This window comes from Lynx rufus, unplaced genomic scaffold, assembly GCF_022079265.1.
Source record: "Lynx rufus isolate CCGP_SWC_20201006 ecotype Redwood Valley unplaced genomic scaffold, mLynRuf1.p SCAF_4, whole genome shotgun sequence".
NCBI lineage: Eukaryota > Metazoa > Chordata > Mammalia > Carnivora > Felidae > Lynx > Lynx rufus.
The window spans coordinates 53,618,466-53,640,932 of NW_025814856.1; the positions used below are offsets into that span (position 1 = coordinate 53,618,466).

General features: G+C 42.0%; 1 protein-coding gene and 1 pseudogene across 1 annotated transcript in view; one reads left to right on the forward strand and one right to left on the reverse strand.

The window, feature by feature from the left end:
* Positions 1 to 22,467, forward strand: part of MKRN2 (makorin ring finger protein 2) — a 27,724-nt gene continuing 5,257 nt past the window's right edge. The window contains exons 1-6 of the mRNA XM_047095638.1: positions 1 to 78; positions 13,440 to 13,568; positions 14,891 to 15,072; positions 16,222 to 16,526; positions 17,769 to 17,983; positions 20,020 to 20,130. Coding sequence (XP_046951594.1) covers positions 53 to 78; positions 13,440 to 13,568; positions 14,891 to 15,072; positions 16,222 to 16,526; positions 17,769 to 17,983; positions 20,020 to 20,130 — 968 coding nt within the window. The 5' untranslated portion in view covers positions 1 to 52. The remainder of the gene's footprint in view (positions 79 to 13,439; positions 13,569 to 14,890; positions 15,073 to 16,221; positions 16,527 to 17,768; positions 17,984 to 20,019; positions 20,131 to 22,467) is intronic.
* On the reverse strand, positions 14,402 to 14,522 carry LOC124525289 (uncharacterized; annotated as a pseudogene).

The following is a 22,467-nucleotide window of genomic DNA, read 5'->3' on the forward strand; positions in this document are numbered from 1 at the left end:
GCGGCGAGAGCGAGAGACGGTGGCGCGACAAGGGCCCTCAAGCCCGGCCACCATGAGCACCAAGCAAGTCACTTGCAGGTTAGTGCGGGGTGTCCAGGAGTAACGGGCCACTTCGCTTTCCCTTCGCCCCCCCCAAGCCCCCGCTCCGGCCCCTTGGCGGCTGGTGCACCCCAGCCCCACTACCAGGGAAACTGAGGCTGAGCGGATTCTTGAAAAGTTGCTCAGCTGTTCGCGGTCCGGCTTTCCTGGGCGGAGCTCGGCCTGCGGCGGGAACCGGTCACCTGGAGTGTGTGTGGCTATGTGTTTGGGATGAGACCCCAGGTCAGGCCAGCGCCGGGGGCCTGTGAGCTGGAAGGACGAGCTAGCCAGGGCCGTGCAGGTCGCTGAGGCCTGAGGGTGGGGGTGGAGCCCTTGGAACTTGGAGTTTAGCTGGAAAAGGAGATTCGGAATTGGGTAAAGAGACGCTAAGTGATTGTTTGCCAGTGGGGATACCACACAGGAATAGGTTATTGATCTATAATCAGGGCCTAGAACGAGCTGGGGTCCCGAAAGGGGTCTTCGTTTTCCAAGAGTTTGAAGATCTCTGCGGCCTAAATTTGCAGACTCAGCAAATAAGAATTGTGCGGGGAAATAAAAATGTCGGGTAGTATTTACTGAAAGTTGGTGAAGTGCTTCGCATATTTCCAAGTGCTCTATATTCATTGTCACTAGACTTCACAATAACACTGCCAGGAAGATATAATTCCCATTTTACAATACAGGAAATTCAGATTGAAAGAGATTAAGTGACACTCTTACTGAGACACCCATTTATGTGGAGAAGAACAATGGTAATGGATGGATGGTGTAGAAAATTCGAAACCGGATGCTACACTGCGACTGCTCCTGTGAAGCAGAAAGAGCTTGGTTGTGTAACACCCTCGTTCCTTGGTGAACTTGTGGCTTACCAATCCTGGGTTCCTAGTCTTGTTGGCCTGATACTTGGACAGTACAAATTTTAATAACTGGTTTCAGTGTGTGGGAAACATTGCCCCCCAAAATCAGTTGTATAGTTTGATTATGTAATGAACAGTTTATTAAATTCTCATCTATGTTGTTACTTCTTAATTAGCATGAATAATTGAGAAGGGACTATGTAAAAAGTTTCGGTTAGTATTAATATGTATTAACTGTTCAACCAGTTTATCCAAGGCCATAGCTTATATGAAGCAGTAGTCAGAAATTTGCACTCAGTGTCTACAGAAAATAGGTTATCTGTGTTAGAAATATCTTTTGTGAGACCTGTTTGTGTTCATTTTTATTTGTATGAAGCAAGCGTTGTGCGTAATTGTATAGCAGATTTTGGTTACTCTTCTTAAGATGTGTCCACAAAAGAGTACACATTTGTGTAATGCTTTATAATTGAATTTTAACTCTTTATAGTATCTAGTTTTACAGAGAAGGACTTGGAACTTACTCCTAACTTCACATCTAAATGCAGGAGCAAAAACTTAAACCAAGATCATCTTGTTTTTTTTCCTTCTGCACTGAGATGGCCTAACCTGAAAGCTTTAATTTAATTTAATTTAACAGGGGCATCCTGCAGGATGTTGTTGCATATAAACTCAAGAGTGGGTTGGAATGTTGGAAAGGGATCACTTCTGTTTAAGTACTGATGTTTGGTGGAGCCCTTAAAATGCGCTGGGTGCTCTAACGGCCACGTTGCCTGTAACCCAGCAACCCTCACTGTTCCACAGATTGTGAAACAAAGCCTGTGCACTGAAGTGATTGCCTGAGGTCATTCAGCTTCTAAGTGGCCAAGGTGTGGCATCGGAGCCCATGCGCTCATTGACCCAATGACATCCAAATAAATTTAGGAAATGATAAAGTTTCTTCACTACAGGAATTTTTAAAGCTATTCATATGTGCCTATGTAAGGAAAATGCACGTAAAAATATACAGAAAGTAAAAGAAGTTTACTTGTAAAAGGGTGTGAGGGAGTCCAATCTCGCAAGGACTGCGTCACCAAATAAAAAACTAGAACACATTTAAATGAAAAGAAACTGCAGTATTACCTAGAGTACCAAGTTCACATTAGTGTTTCATGGTGGAAAAGCTTCTCACATTGTATTATCTTCACAAAAGTCTTATCTCCAGACATTGGTAACTCACAGGAAATGTCCAAGATAGGATTTATTTTGGGAGACCAGGCCTTAACAGGGTGCTCAGCTGTTTTGGATTTATCTGAAGGTGAAAAGTGTTTTTTGCTTTGTTTTCCTGGCTGTGGCATGTGATGTACATGCTTATTCTGAATAGCAGCAGGACAGAGTTTAAGTTTTGCCTTTATTCTGATATGCAGACATCTCTAAGAGATGGATGTTGAAATGCTAGGATTCCCAAATTTAACGACAAAGACACTCCATATGTTTATTGCCTGGAATGACAAGAATGGCTACTCACACAGTTGTGCTGTCAATCAGCTCTTCTGATTTCTCCCATGCCACTCTATCCACAAACAAGCTGGGAATTATTTTTGCTGATTCTTCTTGCTAACTATTTTCCCATGTCTTCCAGTCTGTTTTTAAAGCCCTGGTGCAGCTCTCTCCGCCCCACCCCTGCTTGTGCTCTGTGTCTCTCTTTCACAAATGAATAAACATAAAAAAAAAGTCGGGGGGGGGCACCTGGGTGGCTCAGTTGGTTGAGCATCCGACTTCGGCTTAGGTCATGATCTTGCGGTTCGTGAGTTCGAGCCCCGTGTCGGGCTCTGTGCTGACAGCTCAGAGCATGGAGCCTGCTTCAGATTCTGTGTCCTCCTCTCTCTCCGCCCCACCCCTGCTTGTGTTCTGTGTCTCTCTGTCTTTCAAAAATGAATAATCATAAAAAAATTTTTTTTCAAGTCCTGGTGCAGGCCTTTATGATAGCTTGGTAACCACTTTCTTTTCTTCTATGATAGAGGTTCCTTTGTCTTATCGTCACTAGGCAAAGACCTAGAATTTGTTTCCTTGGAACATCAAGCTTGGAATCACAAAAAATGAGGGACCTTGTCAGCCAGTAAGTGGTAGAAGAGCTTGAAATCTGGAGTTGGGCAGTTCGGGATTCTGATCCTGCTACCACCTGTGCTACAACTTACTCATCTATAAAAATGGAGATGGTAACGCCTAACCCGCGGAGTTAGTTAAGGGATTAGACAGTAACAGCAAACCATCATAGAGTGTTTTTGGGGTGGTAGGCTAAGCATTTACATGCATGGTCTCAGCCAGACCTCAGAGTCATCTATCACAGAAGTCTATGGAATACAATTATTATATTATGGTTGGGGAAATTGAAGCTTGGAGATTTAAATAACTTGCTCATGGTCATATAGCAAGCTCTCTGATTTCACAGTGTTAACTATTACACTATACTTCATCCCTACGTCTCTTAACATTTATTTCAGGCCTACCACCAGGCCCAGCATTAACCCCTTTACCTGTCACTGGATCTGTTATCACATGCCGTACAGCCATAAAATTTAAGTCTGAAAATATGTAAGGAAATGTAAAGAAAAGTGACACTGAGAATGTAGATTACCCATATACCCAGATATGATTTGCAGAAGCATTTTGCTAAAGATATGCACCATTGAAAGGTATGTAAGAAACTAAATTGAATTTGTTTGGCTCAGTCCTGCGCTGCAGCTAGAGCTGCTAGTGGTTCTGTGGCTAGAAGTGAACCTGATGTCCTTTGCAACATATTTTTTTGTTCTGTTTTGTTTTAACGTTTTATTTATTTTTGGGAGACAGAGAGTGACAGAGCCCAAGCAGGGGAGGGGCAGAGAGAAAGCGAGACACAGAATCCAAAGCAGGCTCCAGGTTCTGAACTGTCAGCACAGAGCCCGATGCAGGGCTCAAACCCATGAACCGCAAGATGATGACCTGAGCTGAAGTCAGGCGCTTAACTGACTGAGCCACCTAGGGACCCCCTGTCCTTTGCAACATATAGTAGCTACGGTCCTTTGGGGTCACCCAGGATAACAGACCCTTTTGGAGTCCCCCCGAGAAATCTCCCTACTCTGAGTCTCCAGTTATGCACTGTTCCCCTTCATACTACTCACCCCCTTCCCATTCCCCACCCCAGTTCATGTCTCAGCCTTCTCTCTAGGAAGATATAAGGGATGGTTTGACCCATCCCTTAAGATTGAATAGTTGGAAATTCATTACAAGGTGCAGTATGAGAGAGGCCTGGATTAAACTTAGTATAACATAGATGGGGAGGGATAGCTCTAAGCAGTTGACAAGATGCTTCAAAGGACAGGCAGGATGTGTTCAAACTAGTTTTCTGTTTGTCGCTGGGGAGTGGAAATGATGACATATGCTACAAAAATAGGACTGAGCTGGCTTCATTTCTTACATAACCCTTATTTCATGCTCCCCTTGAAGGCACTGCACTGGTGGTGGTCTAGAAGTTATTTTTGAAGCTGTTTAAATCTCAGCTTAGTCACTTACAGAAGTGAAATGTCTTGCATGAAGTCACCAGCTTATAAGTGACTAATTAGAAGCTCTAGTTGATGGTTAAGTATTTGTTTTCCTAATGGGGAAGAGAGTGAATGAGCAGAGTTTGGAAGGCAGATTGTCTGAAGAAGACTTACGGGAGGTGGTAGAATTATAAAAGGCACCCTTGTAGGACCACGAAGAACCTGTCCTCTTGTATGCCTGGTTAACAAATAGTATTTGGTAGAGAACCTCTGGTAGTCTCCTACTCACCTTTTCTGTTTCTGTTTCTTTTTCTTTCTTTCCTTTTTTTTTTTTTTTTTTGAAATCTTTAGTGTCTCCAAAGGAAACTATTACAGAAGTATTTATTAGATCTTATTTTTTGTGGACCTGTTTATATAGCCACTTTGAGCCTGTTCTCGTCCAGTATTTATGAGTTTACTAATCATGGTAGTAATCTGTCTTTCTTTGTCATTCAGAGTTGGCTCTTGGTGCTGATTTTTTTTTTAACTTTTATACACACATTAGGGTAAGTGAAATAACCCGAACACAAACGACCACATGTTGTATGATCCTACTTATATGTAATGTCAAGAAGAGGGGCAGAGGTGCCTGCTGGCTCAGTTGGTAGAGCATATGACTCTTGATGTTGGGGTCATGAGTTCAAGCTGGTCCACGAAGGAAGGCCGCTGGAAACAATTCAGTGCAAAAGGTGGGCTACAGTGTTTTTGACAGGGGCCACAGCATGGGTAAAGGCAGAGTGACAGGGAAGTCAGTTTTGGTTGGAAAAGGTCAGGGTATCTGGGAAAATTGGAGCTGGGGACCCCCTCCTAGCAATTTGACCTTCTGTAAGTCTTCACTGGTCTCTGAGCCTCAGCTTCCCTACTTGCATCGTGGGTGTAGTGGTACCACAGTATTGCTGGGGTTAACTGAGCTATTGAAGTGAACGGGCTAGTATTGATAGTACTGTTCAGTAGATCTTTGGTATTTTTTCACATTTCATGTATTTCTCATAATATACTCTTTCAGAGGGAGGGAGGGCCTTCCTTGCCCAAAAGTCTTCATTCAAGAGGCATCTGAGTTATTAGCCCTCTCTAAAAAAGATAAATCGTGAAAATCATATAGAAGAAGGAGCAAATGGGTAAAACCAGAAGGTTGTGAGTTGATAATGTGGAAGCTGGTGCTGGGACATCTTGAGAGTTCATTCTGCCATTTGGTTTACTTTTGTATATGTTTCATATGTGTTTGGAATTCTCCATAAAATGTCTTTTTAAATACGTTAAAACATGGGTTCACAGATAAAGCTCCTTTACAAAGCAGCCTCCTAATAGGCTCTTCCCCTGCACTTTCAGTTCTCTTCAAATCTGTCTTCCATCTTGCAGCTCAAGTGGCTTTTTCTGAAAGAGGCCTGGGAAAAGATGTGTATGATAACTGTACAAGCATGCCCCAGAAATAGTGCATGTTCGGTTCCAGGCCACTGCAGTAAAGCAAATTATGGAATCAAGTGAATCAAGCGAATTTTTTGGGTTTTCCGGTGCATGTAAAAGTTACGTTTATCCTGTAGTCTATAAAATGTGCAATAGCATTATGTCTAAAACACCATGCACATACCTTCATTTAAAAATACTTTTAGGAGTGCCTAAGTGGCTCAGTTGTTTAAGCATCTGACCTCTTGATCTCACTCAGGTCATGAGTTCAAGCCCCACATCAGGCTCTGGACTGATAGCATGGAATCTGCTTGGGATTCTCTCTTTCTCCCCCTCTCTTTGCCCCCCCTCACTTGCTCGCTCTCTTTCCCTCAAAAATAAATAAGTGAACTTAAGGGGAAAAAAAAGACAAAAATGAAATTTGCCCCATTGACTCTCTTTTTATAAACCATTTCTCTGCAGCATGTGATGCTGTGTGATAGCATTTTACCCATAGCAGCACTTCTTTAAAAATTGGGAGTCCAGGGGCACCTTGGTGGCTCAGTCAGTTAAGCGTCAGACTTCAGCTCAGGTCCTGATCTCATGGTTTGTGAGTTCGAGCCCCGCATCGGGCTCTGAGCCTGGAGCCTGCTTCGGATTCTGTGTCTCCCTCTCTCTCTGCCCCTCCCCCTCTTGTGCTCTCTCTCTCTCTCTCAAACATAAATAAAATGTATAAATAAATAAATAAATTGGGAGTCTATCCTTTCAAACTCTGCCACTGTTTTATCAACCAAGTTTATGTAATATTCTAAATCCTTTGTTGTCATTTCACCAATCTTCACAGCATCTTCACCAGGAATAGGTCTCCCAAAATCACCTTCTTTGCTCATCCATAAGAAGCAACTCCTCATCTGTTTTAAGTTTTATCATGAGATTGCAGCAATTCAGTCCCATCTTCAGGCTCCGTTTTTTTTTTTTTTTTTTTAATGTTTATTTATTCTTGAGAAAGAGACAGAGCAGGAGCAAGGGATGGGCAGAGAGAGAGGGAGACACAGAATCTAAAGCAGGCTCCAGGCTCTGAGATGTCAGCACAGAGTCCGGTACAGGGCTCTAACCTTCGAACTGAGAGATCATGACTTGAGCTGAAATCCAGTGCTTAACCCACTGACCCATCCAGGTTCCTCTCTCTCTCTCTCTCTCTTTTTTTTTAATTTTAAAACTGCTTATTTTTGAGAGAGACAGACAGACAGACAGGATCTGAAGTGGGCTCTGTGCTGAGAGTGGAGAACTGACGTGGGGCTCAGACTCATGAACTGTGAGGTCATGGCCTGAATGGAAGTCAGATGCTTAACTGAGCCACCCTGGCACCCCTTCAGGCTCCACTTCTAATTCTAGTTCTCTTCATATTTCCACCACATCTGTAGTTAACTTCTTCCCCTGATGTCTTGAACCCTCAATGTCATCCATGAGAGTTAGAATCAGTTTCTTCCAAACTCCTATTAATGGTGATATTTTGACTTCTTCCCATGAATCACAAATGTTAATGGAATCTAGAAGGGGAAGCCTTTCTGGAACCAGGTTTTTAATTTACTTTGCCCAGACCATTAGAGGAATCACTGTCTGTGGCAGCTATAGCCTTACACAATGTATTTCTTAAATAGTAAGACTTGAAAGTTGAAATCACTTCCTGATCCTTGGGCTGCAGAATGGATGTTGTGGTAGCAGACATGAAAATAATAATTAATTTCGTACATCTCCAGCAGAGCTCTTGGGTGACCAAGTGCGTTGTCAATGAGCAGTAATGTTTTGAAAGGAACCTTTTTTCTGAGCAGTGGGTCTCAATAGTAGACTTAAAATATTCCGTAAACCACACTGTAAACAGTTGTGCTGTCATCCAGTCTTTGTTGTTCATTCATAGATCACAGGCAGAATAGATGTAGCGTAATTCTAAAGGGCCCTGGGATTTTCATAATGGTAATGAGCACTGGCTTCAACCTCAAGTCACCAACTGCATTAGCTCCTAACAAGAGAGTCGGCTTGTCCTTTGAAGCTTTGAAGCCAGGCATTGACTTCTCTCTAGCTAAGAAAGTCCTAGATGGCATCTTCTTCCAATAGAAGGCTGTTTTGTTTTTATTGAAAATCTGTTGTTTAGTGTAGCCACCTTTGTTAATGATCTCATCTAGATCTTCTGGATAATGTGCTGCAGCTTCTACATCAACACTTGCTGCTTTACCTTACACTCTTATGCAATGGAGACAGCTTCTTTCCTTTAACCTCATGAACCAACCTCTGCTAGCTTCAGACTTTTCTTTCTCCCTCCCTCTTTCTTTCTTTCTATCTATCTATCTATCTATCTATCTATCTATCTATCTATGTTTATTTATTTTGAGAGAGAGCATGCACACAAGCTAGGGAGGGGCAGAGAGAGAGAGAATCCCAAGCAGGCTCCACACTTAGCGCAGAGCCCCATGTGAGGCTCAGTCTCATGACTGCAGGATCACAACCTGAGCCAATTCCAAGAGTCAGACACTTAACTTGAGCTACCCAGGTGCCCAGCTTCAGACTTTTCTTCAGCAGCTTTCTCACCTCTCTCAGCCTTCACAGAATTGAAGAGAGTTAGGGCCTTGCTGTCAGTTAGGCTTTGGCTGGTGTTATCTTCTCTCCATCCTAAAACTTTCTCCATATCAGTGCTCAGTCTGTTTGGCTTTCTTATCATTTGTGCGTTCACTGGAGTAGCACTTTTAATTTTCTTCAAGAACTTTTCCTTTGCATTCACAACTTGGCTAAATGTTTGGTGCAAGTGGCCTAGCTTTTGGTTTTTCTCAGTTTTTGACATGCCTTCCTCAGTAAGCTGAATCATTCCTAGCTTTTAGGGTAAAGTGAGAAACTTAGGACTCTTCATTTCACTTGAACACTTAGAGGCCACTGTAGGGTTATTAATTGGCTTGATTTCAATACTGTGTGTCAGGAAACGGGGAGCCACCCAAAGGAAGGAGAGAGAGATGGGGAACGGCCTGTTGGTGGAGCAGTCAGAACACACACATTAATTGATTAAATTTGCCGTTTCATATAGACATGGTTCATGGTACCTCAAAACAATTACAATAGCACCATCAAAGGTCACTGGTCACAGATAACCGTAACATATAATAATAATGAAAAAGTTTAACGTCTTACAAGAATTACCAAAATGTGACATAGACAGATGTAAATGCTATTGGAAAATGGCACCAACAGACTTGCTCGAAGCAGGACTGCCACAAACCTTCAATTTGCAAAATGCAGTATCTGCAAAGCACTATAAAGCAAAGTATGCCTGTAAACAGTTTTCTTTATGACAGAACTCTCAGAACCTTTCCTCTGCTACTCTCTGTTGTAAATCTCTAAGAAAGACTAGATTGTGCCATTTCCTAAGTTGACTTGACCATTTGTTATCTCTTGTTTTGAGATGTACTCATCAGTGTCTCAGCTGACATAGGGTAAGTTGGAGCACAGTTAAATGATGCTCCAGCGTCATCTCTCGGCAGGCCTGTTTGAACCCCCTACAGTGCCTCTCTTCTGTGCATTTTTCTTGCTGTTCTCTCTTTCCTCTCTCCCACTGGCATCCCTACCACTTTGCAGACTCTGCTTGGACCTGACCTCCTCTGGGATGTTGCCCTCTCTCAGCCCATGGTATGTGTCTCCTCAGCACTCTGCATGCTTTGTGATAAGGCACAGGTCACTTTTTTATAACGTCAGCTTAGTTGTCATTGTTCTTTACTGGACTTTAATGAGAGCTGGACTTTGGGGGTACCTACTGTGAGATAGGTTCTGTACTGAGCATTTTATATTTTTTTTAACCATACCTTTGCCAGTGTGTATGTTTTTAAAACTAAAATAACCATATATTATTACAAAAGCAGTATATGTTCATGGTAGAAATGTTAGAACATACAGATCAGGAAAAAGAAGAAAGTAAATATACTTTACCCACAAAGATTGCCTCTCTTAATATGTTATCATATATTGGAGCACCTGGGTGGCTCAGTGGGTTGAGCTTCCGATTTCAGCTCAGGTCGTGATCTCACAGTTTATGAGTTCAAACCCCACATCAGGCTCCATGCTAACAGCTCAGAGCCTGGAACCTGCTTCAGATTTTGTGTCTCCCTCTCTCTCTGCCCCTTCCCCGCTCACACTCTGTCTCTCTCCCTCTCAAAAATAAGTAAACATTTAAAAATATGCTATTATATATCTTTCTGGATTGTTTTCTAAAATCTATTTATTTATTTTGAGGGTGGTGGGAGGAGCAGAGAAGGAGGGAAAGAGAATCCCAAGCAGGCTTCATGCTCAGCACAGAGCCTGATGCGAGGCTCAATCTCACACACTGCGAGATCTTGACCTGAGCCAAAGTCGGATGCTTACCCTACTGAGACACTCACTCGCCCCTATAAATGCTGTTTTATAATCTGCTTTTTTGTTAATAATCTTGAACTTTCCATGTCAGTAAGTTTTCATTTTATCTTAGTCCATACTCAGATTTCTCTATTTGTTCCGAACATGTCTTTTACATCTGGTTTGTTCACACTGGAATATAATCCTGGACTAAACATTGCATCAGGTTCTTATGTACCTTATGTAATGTCTACTAACCTAGCACAGCTCCCTCCTTTTTAAATTTTTCTTAACAGCTTTATGGAAGTATAATTTACATACCATAAAATTTACCCATTTTAAGCGTACAAGTCAATGATTTTTAGTAAATTTAGAGTTTTATAAGACCACAATTAAACTTTAGAAAATTTTCATCACCCCAGAGTTACCCCTCCTGCCCATTTGCAGTCACTCTGCATTACCCCTTCTCCCAGCCTGAGGAACCACTTGCCTACTTTTTGTCCCTATGGATTTGCACCCCCGACCTTTTTTTAAAATGTCAGCTCTGTGCCCAAAATGGGGCTTGAACTCATGACCCCAACATCAAGAGTCATATGCTCTACCAACTGAGAAAGCAGGCACCTCTGCCCCTCTTCTTGACATTACATATAAGTAGGATCATACAACATGTGGTCGTTTGTGTTCGGGTTATTTCACTTACCCTAATGTGTTTGAGGTTCACCCACGTTATAGCATGCATCAGTGCTTCACTCCTTTATTGCCAAATAATTCCCATTGTATGGATATATTACATTTTGCTTATCCATTCACCAGTTGATGGAATTGTAAAAGTTTACACTTTCTGGCCGTTATGAATGATGCTTATATGAACATTCACGTACAAGTATTTGTGTGAACATACGTTTTTATTTTTCTTGTGTAAACACCCAAGAGTAGAATTACTGAGTCATATGGTAAATTTAAGTTTTAAAAAAACCACCAAACTGTTTTTCCAAACTCAGGTTCCCTCTACTCCTTCCATGACACTTACTTGTTAAAGAAACCTGGCCCACGTACCGCCTCTTCTTTTATATTTATCTGATTGCTTTCTCGTGATGGCTTTTAGCTTGTTCTCAGTCCCTTGCATTTCCTATAAACTGGGGGTTAGATCTGGAGTTTTGTTGGATTCAAGTTAAATTTTTTTGGCTAGAATGTATCACAGCCTATGCTGTGTACTTAATCCATATTGGGTCACATCAGCAGACACGTAATATTTCAACTTCATTTTGTTCCATGTAGATACTGGGTCCAGCATTATTTGTTGAAAAAACCATTCTTTCCCCCATTGAGTTATGCAGACAAGTTTACCAAAGTCAATTGACCATGTGTATGTGACTATTTACAAGTTCTTTAAAGAGATTCCCTCAGCCTCCTTGAACTCCAGTCTGTGTCTGTTCAGCTCAGCAAGACTGCTGTGCTCTGCTTGGGGTTCATCTCCTTGCACCAAGGCCCAGAGTGTGCCTCTCAGCAGAAAGCCAGGCTGAATGTGGGCTTACCTCGTTTCCCTTCTCTCAAGGACCAGTCTTGGGTTGCCTTTTGTTCCTGTCTCAGAGCAGTTGTTTCCTATATTGTGTTCTGCTTTCTAGTTTTTTTGTTTGTTTGTTTTTGCGACAGAGAGAGACAGAGCATGAACGGGGGAGGGTCAGAGATAGAGGGAGACACAGAATCGGAAGCAGGCTCCAGGCTCTGAGCCATCAGCCCAGAGCCCGACGCGGGACACGAACCCACGGACCGCGAGTGACCTGAGCTGAAGTCGGACGCTCAACCGACTGAGCCACCCAGGCGCCTCTGTTTGTTTGTTTTTAATTGGAGGGCTCTTTTATAGCTAGAAGCAAAAATCTGTTCTTTCTTCCTCTCTGTGTTTCAGTTTGAATAGTTGCTGTTGCTGTGTCTTCAGGTCTTCTGAAATGTTCCTTTGTACTCTCTAATTTACAGTAAGTTCTTGCAGTGTAATCTGCATCTCAGATATTGTAGTTTTCACTTCCAGAAGTTCCACTTAGTTCTTTTTTGTATCTTCCATTTCTTTCATACTCAGCATAATTGAACATATTTATGATCTTTGTTTTTAAAGTCCTTGTCTACTGATTCCATCATCTGTCATTCCTGTTATTGACTAATTTTTCTCCTTGGTTATGGGTCACATTTGTCTGCTTTTTGGCATCTCTAGTAATTTTTTATTGGATGCCATTGTGAGTGTTTTTGAGCATTTGGATTTTATGGTCTTCCTTCAAAGACTGTTAAAGTAGGTTTTGTCTGACAGTTATTTGCTGTCAGCTTGATCCTTTTGAAGCTTGTTTTTAAGCTTTATTAGGGTGGGTCTAAAATACTCTTAGGGCGCTTGGGTGACTCAGCTCATGATCTCACGGTTCATGGGTTCGAGCCCTGCGTTGGGCTCTGTGCTGACAGCTCAGAGCCTGGAGCCTACTTCAGAATCTGTGCTTTCCTCTCTCTCTCTCAAAAATAAATAATAAACATTAAAAAAAAAAAAACTTTTTAAAATTACTCTTTACTTTAGGACTCTTTACCCTTATTACCAAGGCATGTCCCTTTGGGATCTCTCTACCATTTGCCAGGTGTCTCTACTCTGGCTGGACAGAATTAGAATGCTTCCCAGTTACTTCTTCAGGACCAGAATTAGACCTCTCGATGGAACATCTTATATATTTCTTTTGGTGCTGCACTCTGTTACTTGATCTTTGCCACAACCCAGTAAAGTAGGAAGTGTAATTTTCATTTTCTAGATGGAAGTAGTGAGGCATAGGGAAGTTGGTTTTGTGGCTTGCTCATAGGTGGCAGGGCTGGATCTTGGGCTCAGGTCTTGCAATTCCATTACAACCATACGCTTTAAACCCTGTGAGAACAGAGAGAACAGATTTTCAGAGAGCATTTTCTCAGTTTTGAGGCTCATATTTACATATGCAACACCTCAAATCAAGAGGGTTATCTGGAAACAAATTTATGGGATCATTTTTCTTCCAGAAATCTCGTTGAATTAGTTGTGCGTCCAAAATCACTGTCCTAGAATCCAGGAAATATGGACATCTCCAGTGCCTAATAGAGCCTTAATACATAATATATGCATAATAAGCATTTATATGCTAGGCTTAAGAATATGGGGATCTTATAAAGTTTTAGAAAGCTTCTAAAAGTTTTATGCCTCTGCTTGTCTCTTCAGGTATTTTATGCATGGTGTGTGTCGGGAAGGAAACCAGTGCCTGTTCTCACATGACTTGGCCAACAGCAAGCCATCCACCATCTGCAAGTACTATCAGAAGGGCTACTGCGCCTATGGGACTCGTTGCAGGCAAGGGCTCCACAGCTACTCCCAGCTTTTCTCCCAAGTTAACTACTGTCAGGGATTCAGATTCCTCACGTGGAGTGTGGGTATTGATGAGAGGAAAGATTTAATTTGAAAGTAATATGACAACAAAAAGTATGGCAAAATCATTTTGAAATCTCAGTTTTATTGCCATGAAAATAATTGTAATTTTTCAAAATCACTTTTCAGGCCTTATTCTTATGGGTCTCTAGTTATAAAATCGCACTCACAGTGTGTATCTCTTGCTTTTTTCCCCACTTAACATGTCCAAGTTTTTCCCTAAGCTGCTACTTTATTTCCTAAGTGTAATTTTATGTTTCATAGTGCTAACATACCATCATCTGATTCACTATTCCTCTCTTAGATATTTAAGTGGTTTCCTGTTTTTTTTTGCTATGAGTACCCCTGCAGTGAACATATATATGCATATAGAGTCTGCCTTTTTTCCACTGACATCTGTAGGCAAGTTTTGTGAATTCTAAACAGAAAAACATGCCAAAACTCAGTTCAAGTGCTTTTATGGTGAAGAGCTGATCTGTTCTTTCCTGTGCCGCCTGGAGGGTGGTGGAAGTTGCCCTGCCCCACCGGCAGGTGCCCCAGAGAGACAGTCCAGGAAAGGCCCGCCCGGCTGTTACATTGGCCATCATTAACATTTTGGGGACACCTGCCAGAAGAACACTGGCTTGGATCTCAGAAGATTTCAGTTCAACGTCTGGCTGGACTTTTGGGGATGTCTGTGTGTGGTGTGGGTTATTTTGTCTGTCCCACGCACATCCCACAAGGCCACTTAAGTGTAGGTGATAGATAGCAATGTACCGCTCAGTCTGAATTGCCAGGCATTTTGTACTAATTGATAAGCTTTTGGGAAAACTTTTCAATTAGCAATAATTGCACGTCAGATAAACCTCATTGGCTGCAATACTGCCACTGCGCAAAGCTAATTGATAAGCTTTTTCTCACTTTTCTTTAAGGATTTTTTTTTAGATTTATTTATTTATTTTTTAGAGAAAGAGAGTGTGAACAGTGGGGGGGCAGAGAGAAATGGAGAGGGAGAATCCCAAGTAGGCTCTGTGCTGTGAGCATGGAGTCCGACACAGGGCTCTATCTCATAAACCGTGAGATCATGACCTGAGCCGAAATCAAGAGTCAGATGCTTAACTGACTGAGCCACCCAGGGTCCCCAAGCCTTTTATCATTTAAAATATGGGAAATGATTGTCTCACTCTCCACCTCCACAAAAGGAGAAGAAAGGATGTTCCATGTGCAGGTCGTGTGTCCCTCATATGTTTGCTGTGTGTTTTGTTTAGATACGATCACACGAGACCTTCTGCTGCAGCTGGTGGTGCTGTGGGCACTGTGCCCCATGGCGTGTCCTCCCCGGGTTTCCATAGTCCTCACCCTGCTTCTGACCTCACTGCATCTATTGTGAAAACTAACTTACATGAGCCTGGGAAACGTGAAAAGAGAACGCTGGTACTTCGAGACCGAAGTGAGTGAGCAGAGTGAAAAGCAGTCTTGGTTGTTCATCATGCTCCTTTCTGGCCCTCTCTTGTCAGAGGGCTCCTAATCTGGTCCCCTCCAAGCTGTTCAAGGGTGGAGCCCAGAACTGTCCTGAGAGCAGCTGCATTTGGCTGCAGAGCGTTCAGTTGATGCAGTGGGTCTCGGGTTGGGCTGATTGCCAAGTTCGGCCTGACAAGACATGTGGAGTGACCTTTTGTCAGTTTTTAACTGCTGTCTGTATGGGGTGGTTCTGAGAAGCACCAGGCTTTCAGAGCTACATATTTTGATAAAGTGCATATTTCACTGTTTTACTTCCAGATCAGTTCATAGCCTTAGTTCTTGTGCTCAGCCATTGTTTGGTATGTTAGGTTACAGCTTTGGTAATAGAATAGCATATTGGGGTTTGTGGAGGAAGTAGGCTACAAACCATCCAAGTTATTTTTATTGGTTGGTCCTCAGCAGGTGAAGGGATTTCTAGCTCTTGGAATTGTGTTGCGTTAGCTAGGTAGTCTCCATCCTAAGCAAACAAGTAATCGCACTAATCGAATGTGTCCTCTCTAAAAAGGCTAGAAGCGCATGTGGCAGAGGGTACAGCTCCTGGTGTGAGGAGGGGGCCATAGGGGAGTCAACACTGGCTTCAGGACCCAGAGGCTCGCTCTAGATTTTGATTCTCGTTCACTTTAAAATGATAGTTAACTTTCCTAATATAAAGGAAAGCACTATGTTCTACCGACTTCATTCTAAATTCCATTTGACTTCTATTATGGTGTTAAAAAAAAAAAATTCTCATGATTGTGTTTTAGTGTTAATGGGTCCATGGTTGACATTTCCATAGTTGTCATCTTTAAACCGCAACTTGAGTGTTCCTCTGTATACAGATATCATGGTCTGTTTTGCTGTTTTCCTGTGTTGCCAATTAATGTTTTTTCCTTTCCTAAAAAATCATGGTTGCAGGAATGTCATCAAGAACATTTTATACTTCTCCTTCTATTTTTTCCCTCTTGGCCTATTTCTGTATGATCCAAAGAGTAGAATTCCCAAGGTCAGAGTTACTTAATTTGTTAGGTTTTGACTAAGTGCTTACCAGAAATTTTGGGCCAGTTTTCATTTTTGTGTGTACTGTGTGTTTTGTATTAAGATCTCTCTGGCATGGCTGAAGAAAAGACTTGCCCAAGTGTGGTGAGTAATCCAGGAGGCTGCAGCGATCTCCAGAATGGCCCAGAGATGAAGCCGCATTCCTACCTCGATGCCATCAGGAGTGGCCTTGATGACTTAGAAGCCAGCAGCTCCTACAGCAGTGAGCAGCAGCTGTGCCCCTACGCGGCTGCTGGGGAGTGCCGATTTGGGGATGCTTGTGTCTACCTGCACGGGGAAGTGTGTGAAATCTGTAGGTTACGAGTGCTGCACCCCTTCGACCCAGAGCAAAGGAAAGCTCATGAGAAGGTAAAATCACAAGCTTTTGCATGAGCTCATTTCAAGAAATTTGAAATGGGCTAAGTGACAAAATTGTTGGTATTCCTGTAAGCCATCTTTCTGCCAATAATACCTGCAGTGTGTACCTGGCATATTTATACTCTATTTTCAAGTCCTTTTTCCTGTTGTCATTTTGACAATTTTTGATTATTTAGAATAAAGAAAAAGGGTAGAGGCATCAGAAGACATGTATGTGTCTCTTTCTCTCTCTCTCTCTCTCTCTCTCGTGCGCACACACACACACACACACCCACACACCCTCCTCACCCTCCCTAGGTTTACATATCTTTGTGGCTGAGATCCAGCCAGGCTGAGTTCTAGAGAATTTAAGAAGCCAAGTATTGGAAGGAACCTTTCAGGTCATTAGGTCCCCAGTGTTCATGGAGGTGCTGCCTCCGCTAGGCTCTGTGCTCGGAATAAAGATGGGGTGAGAGAGGTAGAGAGGAGCCCACAGCTATAGTGTTAGAGCTTGTGAGGACGAGCAGGCCATGGTGTGTGAGGGGGAGTCTGCCACTGTCCATTGTCTCCGCAGGGATGTTCAGGTGAGCACAGAATTAGAGCTTTCCTCTGCACCCAGGTTAGTTGGCCTTTGTCCTATACATACTGGTTAGTCTCCCATCTGTGTCCACCACGAGCTCCCAAGGGCAGAGCCTAGGTCTTCATACTCTTTGCATTGGCTCTCACACTTGATACACAGTGCTTCACACCGGAGGTATTCAGCATCTGCTCACTGAATGAGTACATTCATTAAATAAACTTGTTCTCTTGAGAAGCAGTGCTGCTTCCCTCTGATTGTGGACTACTGGCCTGATGTTTGAAGTTAAGGATTATTCAGCACTTCTGGTAATTGGTGTGGTTCAGAGTGGGCAAGGACAGCACCCAGAAGAGCCAGGAGATCATGGCCCCAGGCTTTGTGAACTCTGTGATCCCACACTGGTCCTCTCATCTTTTGGGACCTCCGTGGTCTCAGCTGTAAACTGGGGGTGACCATAACATGCTAGGAAAGCAAGGGGCTGGGCCGGCATTGGTTTGAAGTCTTTTTGTTGTCTGAGAGAGCTTTGTGTCCTCAAGGCAGGGGCTGCCTGGGCTCTGCCTGTGGCTGTCAGAGTGTGCATTCCTTGCTGATCTTGGCTATGGCAGTGTGGCCACAGCCTGCTCCCCAGCAGCCCAGAACCTAATAAGAAGTTTCCCTCCTCTCTCTCCATACTTCAGATCTGCATGTCGACATTCGAACACGAGATGGAAAAGGCCTTTGCCTTCCAAGCAAGTCAGGACAAAGTGTGCAGTATCTGCATGGAAGTGGTCCTTGAGAAGGCATCTGCTTCTGAGAGGAGGTTCGGGATTCTCTCCAACTGCAATCACACGTACTGCCTGTCCTGCATTCGGCAGTGGAGGTGTGCCAAGCAGTTTGAGAACCCAATCATTAAGTAAGTTCAGCTAGGGGTTCGATTTGGGGCCTTCTGTCCACTTTTCATCCCTCCCTTGTCTTGCACTGCGAAGGTAACTAGTGTGAATCCTAGCCCCTGACTGCAGGGACCTGGGCATGTCAGGTATCCTTCTTGAGCCCGAGTGCCTTTTCCTTTAAAACACTGGTCACAACCTCACAACTCCTGCCGCCTGCTGCTGGCCTTTAGGGTGTCTGGGGACACTCAGCAAGGATTGGCTGTGTGAGAAGGTGTTAATGGCACTGGCCTATTTGACTCCTCTTTGCCCTTAGGCTGATTACCTGTTCACCTTCTCAAACTTTTTTTTCATATGTAAAATAGGGTTGTTGGAGGATTAAATGGAATAATGCATCTAACACATTTCACGTAGTGTCTGACATGTAGGATGTGCTCAATGGAGCCAACACAGGATCCTTTTCTTCCCCCCAGCTTTATTGAGATTTAACTGACAGAAAACAACATAGGATTTTTCAATTTTGCGGAGGGATGGGGGAAGAACTTAGTCATATTGAAAAGTGTGTTGTGTACTGTTAGAAACTCTTCACAACCGTTTGTCATAATTCTCTCAGACCCAGTGATGATCATTCTCTTTTACAGATAAGAAAACTGGGGTATAGTGATGTCAAGTAACTTGCCTCAAGTCACACATTTGTGTGGTACAATAATAACAGGTTTATTGAAATAAAAGTGTGCGGTTCAGTGGTTTTTAGTATTTTCACGGTTGTACAACCATCACTTCAATCTAGTTTTCGAACATTTTCATCATCCCCAAAAGAAACCTGTGTCTGCATTCCCTGCCCATTTTCCCCCTGCTCCTTCTGTCCTGTGGATTTGCCTATTGTGGACATTGATTGTAAATGGAGCCTCCGGTACGCGGCCTCTCTGTGTGCGGCACTTTCACTCAGCAGGTTTTCAGAGATCGCCCATTTTGCACATGTGCCGGCGCTTCATTCCTCTTCACGGCCGAATAGCATTGCATTGTGTGGATGTCCACGTTTTGTTCATCAGTTGACAGGCGTTTGGATGGTTTTTCTCTGGGTTATAATAACTAATGCCTCTATGAGTATTCACACACAAGTTGTTGTGTGGCCGTATGTTTGAATTTCTTTTGGGTAGATACCCAGAAGTGGGATTGCTGGGTCATAGGGTAACTGTTCAGCTTATTGAGGAACTGCCGGGCTGCTCTCCACAGCGGCCACACCACAGATGAGGGCTCCACTTGCTCCCCACCTCATCAACACTTGTTACTGGTTGTATCTTGATTTTATTTATTTATTTTCTTAAGTGTATCTATTTTTGAGAAAGGGAGCACGAGCAGGTAAGGGGCAGAGAGGAGACCGGGAATCCTAAGCAGGCTCTGTGCTGAGCTTGAACTCATGAACCATGAGATCATGACCTGAGCCAAAATCAAGAGTCTGAGCTTAACTGACTGAGCGCCCCAGGTGCCCCTCTGTTTCTGATATTAGCCATCCTCGTGGGTATGAAGTGTGATGTATTATGGTTCTGATTTGCATTTCCCTGATAACTAATGATATTGAGCATCTTTTTTCTGTGCTTTTCAGCCATTTTGGAGAAATGCCTACTCAGATCTTTTGCCCATTTTAAAATTGGGTTTTTTGTGTGTTTTTTGTAAAGATTTTATTTTAAGTAATCTCTACACCCAAGGTGGGGCTTGAACTCACAACTGCAAAATCAAGAGTCACATGCTCTACTGACTGAGCCAGCCAGGCATTCCAAAGTGGGTTGTCTTTTTATTGTTGAGAAGAATATGTTTTTAACAGTAAATAAGGTTCTACACCTGAAACTATTACTATACTATATGTTAACTAACTGTAATTTAAATAAACTTGAAAAAAATGTAGTAAATAAGGTTCTTAGATGATTCTGATTGCACTTTTTGGAATTTTGGGTTAGGAAAACACCTGGAGTGGCCATGCATTTGAGCAAGGGGTTTGGTGGTGCAGTGCGCACAGGGTTTGTAATTCATCTGGCCCATACTGATCTGATTCTAATTTCAGGTCTTGTCCAGAATGCCGTGTGATATCAGAGTTTGTAATCCCAAGTGTGTACTGGGTAGAAGATCAGAATAAAAAGAATGAGTTGATCGAAGCTTTCAAACAGGGAATGGGGTAAGTACTTTGAGTTCAGGCATGATGCCTGTGCCTGCCGGGCAAATGCACTATATTTACATACCTTTGAACCCCACAGGTAATAATGTAATTTTTAGATTTTCAGTTTTGAGATATAATTAACAAATAAAATTTTAAAAGATTTAAAGTGTCACGGTGAGTTCACACATATCATGAAAGGATACTCCCATCCAGTTAATTATAATACACCTATCACCCCCTTTTTTTTTTTTGCTTCATTTTTGGGTGAAAACATCCACGTTCTGCTCTTAGCAAATTTCAGTTTTACAGTGTTATCAACTATAGTCACCATATTTTACATAAGATACTTATTCATCATATAGCTGAAAGTTTGTACGTTTTACCAACCTTTCCTTATTTACCCTAACCTTCAGTCCCTGGGAATCACGTTTTTACTCTGTGAGTTTGACTGTTTTCATTTGTTTGGGTTTGTTTTAGATTTCACATGTAAGTGATATCAGCATTTGTTTTTCTTTGGTTGATTTCACTTAGCATAATGCCCTCAAGTTCCATCTGTGTTGTCACAAATGGCAGGATATCCATCTTTGTTGTGGCTGAATAATATTCCATTTTATGTATATTCCACATCTTCTTTATCTATTTGTTGACAGACACTTGGGTTGTTTCTGTATCTTGGCTGTTGTGAATAATGTTATAGCAAACACGTAAGTATAGATATCTCTTCTAACAGGCATGAGGTGATATCTTATTGTGGTTGTGATTTGCATTTCCCTGATGATTAATAATGTTGAGCAACTTTCCATGTGTCTTGAACATTTGTACGTCTTCTTTGGGGAAAACGTCTATTCGGTTCCTCTGCCCATTTTTAAATGGAACGTGGTGGTTGTTTTTTTGCTCTTATATGAGTTCTTTGTAATATTTTCTCCAATTCAGTAGGTTGCCTTTTCATTTTGTTTGGTTTCCTTTGCTGTGCAGAAGCTTTTTAGTTTCATGGAGTCCCACGTGTTTATTTTTGCTTTTGTTGCTTTTGTTTTGGGTGGGCAAATCCACAAAGAACATTTGCTAAATAAGGTGAATGTCAAGGAGCTTACCCCTATGTTTTCTTCTAGGAGTTTTTATGGTTTCAGGGCTTACATTCAAGTCTTCAGTCAGTTTTGAGCTGTTGTGTATGGTGTAAGATAGTGGTCCAGTTTCCCTGGCATGTTTTATTGAAGAGCTTGTCCTTTCCCCATTGAATATCTCTGGCTCCTTTGTCGTAAATTAATTGACTAGATATGCATAGGCTTATTTCTGGGCCTTCTGTTCTGTTTCACTGAACTATGTATCTGTTTTTATGCTAGTACTAAACTGTTTGGATTACTATAGCTTTGTAGTACAGCTTGAAATCAGGAAATATGATGTCTCCAGGTATGTTGTTCTTTCTTAGGATTGCTTTGGCCATTGGGGGTCTTTGGTGGTTCCACACATATTTTGGGGTTGTTTGTCCTATTTCTGTGAAAAGTGCCATTGTAATTTTGATAGGGGTTGTTTTCAATCTGCAAATTGCTTTGGGTAGTGTAAACATTTTAATGGCATTTTTCCAATCCATGAGCATGGGATACTTCCCATTTATTTATGCCTTTGATTTCTTTCATTGTCTTAATAGTTTTTCAAGTGTACAAGTCTGTTTCACCTCCTCTGCTAAATTTAGTCCTAGGTATTTTATTCTTTTTGATGCAGTTGTAAATGAGGTTGTTTTCTTAATTTCACTTTGATAGTTCATTTAGTATATAGAAAGGCAGATGACTTTTTATAGATTTTGCATCCTGCAACTTTACTGTATAAAGTATGAATATAACATTTACATATGTTAGAACCCAGCAAGGTAATATGATTTTTGCATTTGAAAACTCATTTTTTTTAAGAGAAAAAGTTTATATTTACTCAGATAATTTACTATTTCCAGTGCTCTTTGATTTGGTTTATAATTCTTTCCAGTTGGTATAATTTACCTTCAGCCTCAAGGACTGCTTTTAACGTTTGTTGATGTGCTGGTGATGAATTTTTAGTTTTCTTTTTAGCTGAAATTGCATTTCTGTTCATTAAGGATATTTTCACTGAATATTGGTCTGATCAGTCCTATTTCCATCTTTGTCTCCTTTTGCAGTTAATACAGTTCTGGGTTAACAGTTTATTTTCTTTTTGTACTTTGCAAATATTGTTCTATTATATTCTGGCCTCTAGTTTCTGAGAAGTCAGTGGTCATTCACATTATGTCATTTCTCTAGGATTGCTTTCAAGATTGTCTCTTTATCTTGGTTTTCAACAGTTTGCTCTTTTGCCTGGGAATGGTTTTCTTCATATTGTACTATGGAT